Here is an 8,098-nt window from a genome sequence, read left to right as displayed (position 1 = left end):
AGCTACCCTTCCGGGAGTCCCGCCAGCCTCTGTCCCGCCACTGTCCATGAAGACTACAGGCTGTGGAAGGCCACTCACTGCTCACTTTGGTCCTTTATGAGTAGTCATTCGGTCCATCGATACTTATTAAGGACCTACTATGTGCCAGGAACTGTGCCACATGCTGGAGATCTAGCAGGGAAGCAGATCAACATGGTCCCTGCCCTCATTGAATTTACTATCTATGGGGGGACACGGATGAGAAACAAGTCAACGAGTAAATCCACAGGATAACTTCACCTGGTGGTGAGAAAAATAGAGAACAGAACAGGGATGTGATAGCGTGGAATGGAGAGGGGTGGCCGCGTCGCCTGGGGCTGTAACGGAGGCTTCCGTTTGCTCATCTGTGAAGTGGAAATAATCGTACCAACCTCCTAGGCCTGTTACGAAGGCTGAGTGAGATGGCGCCCGGTACAGTGTGTGGCAAAACAGTTATGAGGACCTACTACGTGCCAGGCACTGTGCAAGACATTGGTGGGAAAGGCCGACATCAAACAAGTCTGTGATCTTACAAATAATTGGGGGATTTCAGAGTCCTAGGGTGTCTGGCCTAGGGCGAGGTGGTCAGGGAAGGCTTCCTGGAAGAGGCATCTTGGGAACTAAGAACTAGAGGATAAATATGGATTAACTGAGGGGTGGGGGGAGAAGGAGTGGTGTACTAGGTGGAAGGAACCACACAGGAAGTGGGTACGGTGGGTTCAGTGTTGCATCGGTAGAGAACCAGTGATCAAGGCACGGGGAGATGGCCAGAGGTTTTGGGGACCAGAAATCTCACCTCTCTTTTGGGGTTGGTGGGAGTTCAGAGAGGGCTTGTGGAGGAGGTGGAACTGTGATTGGCAAAGCTTTTTTAAAAATTTCGTGGTGAAATATACTTAACTTAAAAAATTCACCCTCTTAACCATTTTTAAGTGTACAGGTCAGCAGCAGTAAGTATAGTGACATTGGTGTGCAGTCATCACCACCATCCATCTCCAGGACTTTTTCATCTTACAAAACTAAAACTCTATGCCCATGAAACGAAAACTCCCCATTTTCTCACCACATCAGCTACTGGCAACTGCCATTCTGCTTTCTGTCCCTATAAATCTGACTAACTCCAGGTACCTCATATGAATAGAATTATTCAGCATTAGTCTTTTTGTGACTAGCTGATTTCACTTAGCATGATGTTCTCAAGGTTCAAGCACACTGTGGCATGTGCCAGAACTTGCTTCCCTTTTAAAGTTGAATAACATTCCATTGTACGGGTACACCACATTTTGTTTACCCGATCATCTGTTGATGGATGCTTGGGTTGCTTCCAAACCTTTCGGTTATTGTGAATAATGCTGCCGTGAACGTGGATGCGTAAATATCTCTTCGAGACTCGGCTTTCATTTCTTTTTGGTGCATAGCCAGAAGTGGATTTGCTGAATCATATGGTAATTCTATTTTTAATTTTGGGTAGGAACTGCCATGTTGTTTTTTACAGCATCTGCGCCATTTTATATTCCCACCAACAGTGCAGGGTTCCAATTGCTCCACACCTTTGCCAACACTTGTTACTTATTTATTTTTAATAGCAGCCAACCTTAATAGTGGTCTTGACAAAGCTTTTGAACAAAAAGTTTGAGAAAGGAAACCTTTTAGGCTGTCAACATAAGAAACATGTAAACCTGTAGAGAATCTTTATACGAGTTTATTTGAGCCAAAGTGACGACATATGGCAGAGAGCAAGATCTTGAATGCTCCAGAAACTAAGTTTTGCAGCTTCTTTTATGCATTTGAAATTAAGGAGGGAAGGTACACGGAGGTGGGAGGAAGCATGGCGGGGATTGGGTTACAGGATAGTTAACGAGAGTCTGTGCTCTCTTGACCATTAAGAACTCCTTTGAGGGGTAGTCTGTCTGGTATTTCAAAGGTGTGTTAACCTAGATGCACGAAAACAATGGACAGGGCTGGCTTTAAACCTTTCACTAAAGAAGTTAGAGGCCTGGGGCATGGCTACCTCCGTGACTTGCCCAGGTAGAAATTCATCATGATCAGATCACCCCGTGAGGTTACTTTCCATAGAACCCCTTTTTTCTTCCACAAGGCTGAGGGCATTGCCTAAGCAAAATGCGTGTCCGTTATATAGAGAACTGCTACACGTCGGTCAGAAAAAGCAGACATTAGAATTGAAAAAACTAGCAGTTCATAGAAGGAATGCACGTGGCCACTAAGACCTGAAAAGAGCCCTTAGCTTCACAAATAAGCAGGGACTTGCAATTGAACAAGGAAGTTCCTACCACATTAGCCTGAACGGGACTGTGGCCGCCAGTGTTGGTGCAGGTGTAGACACACGCTCACTTCCCACTGCTGGTGGAGTGGGTGTACGTACGTAGAGCTTCGGGGAGGGCATTTGGGCAAAGTCCCTCAATGTTTAAGATGCTTGTCCCTCTGCAATAGACACTGTGAAGACCCTTCCCATATCCTTTGGACCCTACCGTATTGGTGGGCTTCTGTTGACTTCTCGTTGCCGGCTTTTCCCCCCAGAACTACCCATATGCATAGTGGGCGGAAATGCTGGGAAGCTGGCACCTTTCTCCCCTGCAGCCCTCGCTGATGACTGACAGGAGTTGGTTTATGAATATCCCAGCTCCTTGACCCCTAGGATTACAGCCCAAGATAAGAATGGTCTCTACACAATATCTTCACTGGCTGCTTTCCCTGCCCCGTCCACTCCCCCATTTCAGTGCTTGTAATCGACACACCTCTCAAATATGCTACTCACCTATACAGGCATACCTCAGAGATATTGCGAGTTCGGTTCCAGGTCCCCGCAATAAAGCACATACCGCAATAAAGCGAGTCACGCGAATTTGAAGGCTTCCCGGTGCATATAAAAATTACGTTTATACTATACTGTACTGTACAATAATGAAAAAGTTTGAGCTGCTGGGAGGACTGCCAAAATGTGACAAAGAGACGGGAAGCGAGCAAACGCCGTTGGAAAAATGATGCTGATGGACTCGCTTGTTACAGGGTTGCCACAAACCTTCAATTTGTAACAAAACAAAACAAAACAAACAACAACAGCAACAAAAAACACAATATCTGCAAAGCACGGTAAAACAAGGCGGGCCTGTGCACTCTTGCCTCTGGGTCGCTTCTGGAGAAATCCGGACTAAGACATGCTCTGACTCAGCACTTTCACTTCTAGAATTCTCTCTGACAAAACGTTCTCACGTGTGCTCAGAGTCATGTCTGAGGAAGTTCGTTGTTGATGTGATTGGTTAATTAGACACACCCCGATTCCCACCAGGAGGAAAATGTCACCATTTTGTATCACTTATGGGGCTGCTGTTAAAAAGACTCTGCGGTGAGGCTGGGCGTGATGATAGAAAAATAGGGTTTCTAGAGTCCCAAAAGGCCACACTGCTTCAGTCTCCTTATCTGTATAATAGTCATGATAATACTACCTTCCTCACGAGACTGTTGTGCCGATTGAGATATATTTTAAGCCCCTAGCTCTGTGCCTGGCATTTAGAAATCACTCAGAATGTTTGACTTTTATCACTGCCTTCATCGTGATGTGTATCAATATATTAGTATATGACATATATGTGAAATGGTAAAAGCAAATGGCAAAAAGCAAGGATGGATCCAAAACAAAACAAACTGTAAAAGAAGGTATATATACAGATGCCACTGAACTGAGAAATGTCTGTAAGGGTATGCTTCAAACAGATTGTGGCAGGACCTCTGGAAAGAGGTGGGATTATGTAGGGCAGAGATGAGAAGGAGAATTTAGAGATCTTTATATGTTGTTTGTTTTTGTTTTTTAACACTAATGACTTGTGTTAATTTCAAACACAAGTTTATTTTAAAGAAATTCAAGTGTACAGTAGGCACCTGGAGGGTATAGGGGACTTAGAGGCCAGGCCAGCTTCTTAGATGGGTCTGGTCCAGTCACCCTTGGGGTGTCAACCCCTGACATCCCCCTCTCTCCCCTCCCACAGTGCCGTGATGTGTGTGGCCTAAACGCCTCTGACCGCTGTGACTTCATCCGGACCAATCCTGATTGCCACAGCCAGGGGGGCTACCTGGACTACCTGGAAGGCATCTTCTGCCACTTCCCCCCGAATCTCCTCCCTCTGGCCATCACCCTCCACGTGAGGCCCTGCCCCCTCCTCCATCTTGTGGGTGGGGCTGGTGGCCCAGGCCGAACCTAACACTCCCTTCCCTCTCTGGCCCCCCGCTACCCAGGCTTTCTGGCTGCTTTACCTGTTTCTGATTCTGGGAGTCACAGCGGAGAAGTTGTGAGTTTGGCCTTGGGCTCACGTTAAGCTTATGGATGGGGGAAAACGGAATCCTGGGAGGTTGACATTTGGGCAACCCCAGGTTTGGGGAAGGGTGGAGCAGGAGGCCACTCACTGTGGAGCCCTCACCATTTGTTTCTTCTCTGTAGTTTCTGCCCTAACTTGTCAGCCATTTCCACCATGCTCAAACTTTCTCACAATGTGGCAGTATCCTTTGTCCAGGTCCTGCACCCAGGAGGGAAGGGAGGGCGGTTAGGGAGGTGGCTGGGAGTCAGGGTGGCGGCTCATGGCCCAGGCAAGGCCTGGGCAGGTTGGGACCTCTGCACTGACCCTCCCTTGACACGCTCCCCCATGGCGTCACCTTCCTGGCCTTTGGGAACGGTGCACCTGATATCTTCAGTGCCCTGGTGGCTTTCTCGGACCCGCACACAGCTGGCCTGGCCCTCGGGGCACTGTTCGGTACGAGCAGGCTGGCTGGGGGTGGTGGGGCAGCAGGAGGGGGCGCAGAGTGGACTGAGCTTGGTGTCCTCTCCCCAGGCGCCGGTGTGCTGGTGACCACCGTGGTGGCCGGTGGCATCTCCATCCTGCGCCCTTTCACGGCCGCCTCCAGGCCTTTCCTCAGAGACATCATTTTCTACATGGTGGCCGTGTACCTGACCTTCAACACACTCTACTTCGGCAGGGTCACGCTGGCGTGGGCCCTGGGTAAGCAGCCACAGAGGGCCCGGGCAGGGTCACCCCAGGGCTGATGGAGTGGGAGGCACAGGGGGACAGGAGGGGTGGCCAGCAGGGCACAGAGTCAGGGCTCCTTTAGTTCCAAGTGACAGAAACCCTACTCGAGCCAGCTTGAGTAAAAACAAAACACATAGTTCAGATAACCAAAAGGGACAGGGCAGAGCGGGAGGGACGTTCAGACTTCTCACAATTTCAAATGTTAGTGAGCAGTAGAGCTGGGATGCTGACTGGCCATCGAGGTCCCAGCAGCATACACGTTCCATTCAGATGGTTCAGGTGGCGTGGATGGAGGGACACTCTGCAGAGGGTTAAGGAAACCAGCAAGGGACACTGAGATATGCAGACACCCAGGGACCAGCCACAGTGGGGGCCATTCCCCGCCTTTGCCTGCTTCCCATGCCCGAAGTGGCAAAGGATGGATGGAGTGACTGGAGCCTACTAAGGGCTGGAGTCCCGGAGCTGGTTCCACCCTGCATGAGCGACAGTCCTGGAGAATCACAGGGCCCGCCAGAGACGGGGCACCGCAGCAGGGAGGGAGTGGGGAAGAAATACCCCAGACTCTCACCTGCTGCCTTCTCTTCTGCAGTTGCCCCCCCACCCCCATCGGCTAAACATAGTGCAGCCAGAGCTCCGGGATGCAGTCTGCAGGGCTCAGCCTCCCAGGGCACAGAGCAGGACACCACCCCTTGGTACCTGTTATGGGGTCCAGGAGGCCACTTTCTTGAATGCCGGGTTGTTAGGGTGGGGAGTCGGAAGGGAAGATGGGCCAAGGAAGGCAGAAGAGGTGGGGACAAGACTCCAGGGAATGGCCATTTACCTACTGGTTCTGGGCTGGTGGACACAGAGAGCCACCGCTAACATGTACCGGCAACAGAACTGGCAGCCTCTGTTCTCTGCGGCCAGGATGCCACTTGGTGACGGCCTGCACCCTCGTCTGCAGGTTACCTCGGCTTGTATGTGTTCTACGTGGTCACTGTGGTTCTCTGCACCTGGGTCTACCGATGGCAGCGGGGGAGAGCCCTGGTCCACTCCATGCCGGGCACTCCAGGTAAGAGTCTGAACTGGGCCCCAAGGGAGGACCAGTGGCACCCTCGGCGGCCCTACCTCTCCGGAAGCCTCTGCCAATGCCCGTCTCCCGTCTGCACTGTTTCCACTCAGTCTACCAAGGTCCCACCTTCGTGCTTTCGCTTGTGCTACTGAAGCCTCCTCATCACCTGTGTTGTCCTCGTTTGCCAGCTACGTCATCACATTTGAGAACGTTTTATGGGTTAGACTTTCTCACTGTAAGAATTCCGGAGCGTGCATGGCGATTGCTGAGTGATGGAACATACAGAGGGCTGGCCCCTTGCACCCTGAAAACTGCCCTGTCGCAGAGGAGCCCTACCTTAGGATGGGGTGGGGAGGGGCCGGGCTCCCTGGCTGGCTCCCGTGACATGCCCCTCTCTCCTACAGAGATGCTCTCAGATTCCGAGGAGGAGGACCGGGTGTCTTCTACCACCAATAGCTATGACTACAGTGAGTCCAGGGAGTCCTGTTCCCACCTGGGCTGGGGGTCCCAGGGCAGGGCGTGCGGTGGAGAGGTGGGGAGATGGGGCCACTCACACCCCAGGAATGAGGCCACGAACCAGCCTCACCTCTCACTGTACCTCAGCCGAGCTGCGGACCAGGTGTGCCTGCCTGCCTTCCACCTGGCGTGGCGTTTTTCCTTCTTTGCAAAGGTTGGGAGGACTCATGGGAGAGGAGAGGGTTTCCTGGAGGCTGAGCCAGCCACGGACACCTGCCCTTCCTGCCTTGTCCACCCAGGGGAAGAGTACCAGCCGCTGCTCCTCTGCCAGGAGACCACGCCCCAGATCCTAGTCCGGGCCCTCAACCCCGTGGATTACAGGAAGTGGAGGAACAAGCCGGCCTACTGGAGGGTTCTCAAAGTGTTTAAGGTAGGAGGGGTGACAGGGACCCTGGAACTGGGGTCCTGACTTCTTCGCAGTGGCCACTCAACTTTCTTTAGCTCACTGAGGGGGAGGGAGAACTGCTGAGACCCTCTCAGACTTAGATAAGCTGGGTCGTGTGGAGTCAGTCAGAGCTGGCCCTGTATCCCAGCTACACATACCCTTCTGTGTGGCTTTCGAGAATTCTCTTAACCTCTGTGAGCCTCGGTTTCTTCAACTGGAATGTAAGAAAATAATAGTTCCTATGAATAGGGTTGTCGTCAGGAATAGTCGATGAGGTACTGTGGTTGGCTGAATAGTGGCCCCCCCAAAGATGTCTGTGTCCTGATCCCCAGAACCTGTGGATATGTTACCTTAAGTGGCAAAAGAGACTTGGCAGATGTGGATAAGGGCCTTGAGATTGGGAAAGTAACCCGGGTTATCCAGATGAGCCCGATGTAATCACAAGGGTCTTTATAGAGAAAGAGGGGGGCAGAAGGGGCAGAATCAGAGAAGGAGATAGGACGGCAGAGGCACAGCTCGGAGTGACGCAGGGCCACAAGCCAGGGAAGGCGGGGGGCCCCCAGAAGCTGGAAAGGGCAGGAAACAGATTCTCCCCTAGAGCCTCCAGAAGTAACGCATCCCTGACAGCTCCTCGATTTTAGGACTTCTGTCCTCCGGAGCCAGAAAGGAATACATTTTATTGTTCAAGGGCACTCAGCACGTGGCCCTGAGTTACAGCAGCAGCAGGAGCCTAATCCAGGCGCTTAGCCCAGGCCTGCACGCAGTGGGTGCTTTATTAATAACAGCCGCTTTCTTGAGAAACCGAGCTCAGGGTATGGCCGGCCGAGCACAGGCCTCCCCGGTGACACCCTCCCGTCTGTGCACACTGGACAGCTGCCCGTGGAGTTTCTGCTGCTCCTCACGGTCCCCCTTGTGGACCCGGACAAAGAAGACAGAAACTGGAAGCGGCCTCTCAACTGTCTGCACCTGGTGATCAGCCCCCTGGTTTTGGTCCTAACTCTACAGTCGGGGGCCTGTGAGTATCCCCTCCCCCAGGCCAGCCCACCTTCCTCCTGCCCATATTCCCGAGTTTTCTTCTCAGCCACACCGGGGGGC

General features: G+C 52.0%; 1 protein-coding gene across 3 annotated transcripts in view; it reads left to right on the top strand.

Annotated features, from left to right (window-relative positions):
• The window catches only part of SLC8B1 (solute carrier family 8 member B1), a 24,788-nt gene that overhangs the window by 7,906 nt on the left and 8,784 nt on the right, over positions 1 to 8,098 (top strand). For all 3 annotated transcript variants that reach the window (XM_023528242.1, XM_023528240.1, XM_023528241.1), the window contains 9 exons: positions 4,020 to 4,172; positions 4,267 to 4,319; positions 4,469 to 4,526; positions 4,673 to 4,778; positions 4,857 to 5,024; positions 5,995 to 6,102; positions 6,507 to 6,569; positions 6,858 to 6,988; positions 7,877 to 8,018. In XM_023528242.1, the coding sequence (XP_023384010.1) occupies positions 4,020 to 4,172; positions 4,267 to 4,319; positions 4,469 to 4,526; positions 4,673 to 4,778; positions 4,857 to 5,024; positions 5,995 to 6,102; positions 6,507 to 6,569; positions 6,858 to 6,988; positions 7,877 to 8,018 (982 nt within the window). The remainder of the gene's footprint in view (positions 1 to 4,019; positions 4,173 to 4,266; positions 4,320 to 4,468; positions 4,527 to 4,672; positions 4,779 to 4,856; positions 5,025 to 5,994; positions 6,103 to 6,506; positions 6,570 to 6,857; positions 6,989 to 7,876; positions 8,019 to 8,098) is intronic.

Source organism: Pteropus vampyrus, unplaced genomic scaffold (assembly GCF_000151845.1).
Source record: "Pteropus vampyrus isolate Shadow unplaced genomic scaffold, Pvam_2.0 Scaffold23, whole genome shotgun sequence".
In the NCBI taxonomy this organism is placed as follows: Eukaryota; Metazoa; Chordata; class Mammalia; order Chiroptera; family Pteropodidae; genus Pteropus; species Pteropus vampyrus.
The sequence above is the reverse complement of the archived record's forward strand: the minus strand, read 5'-3'. Positions and strand labels throughout refer to the sequence as shown.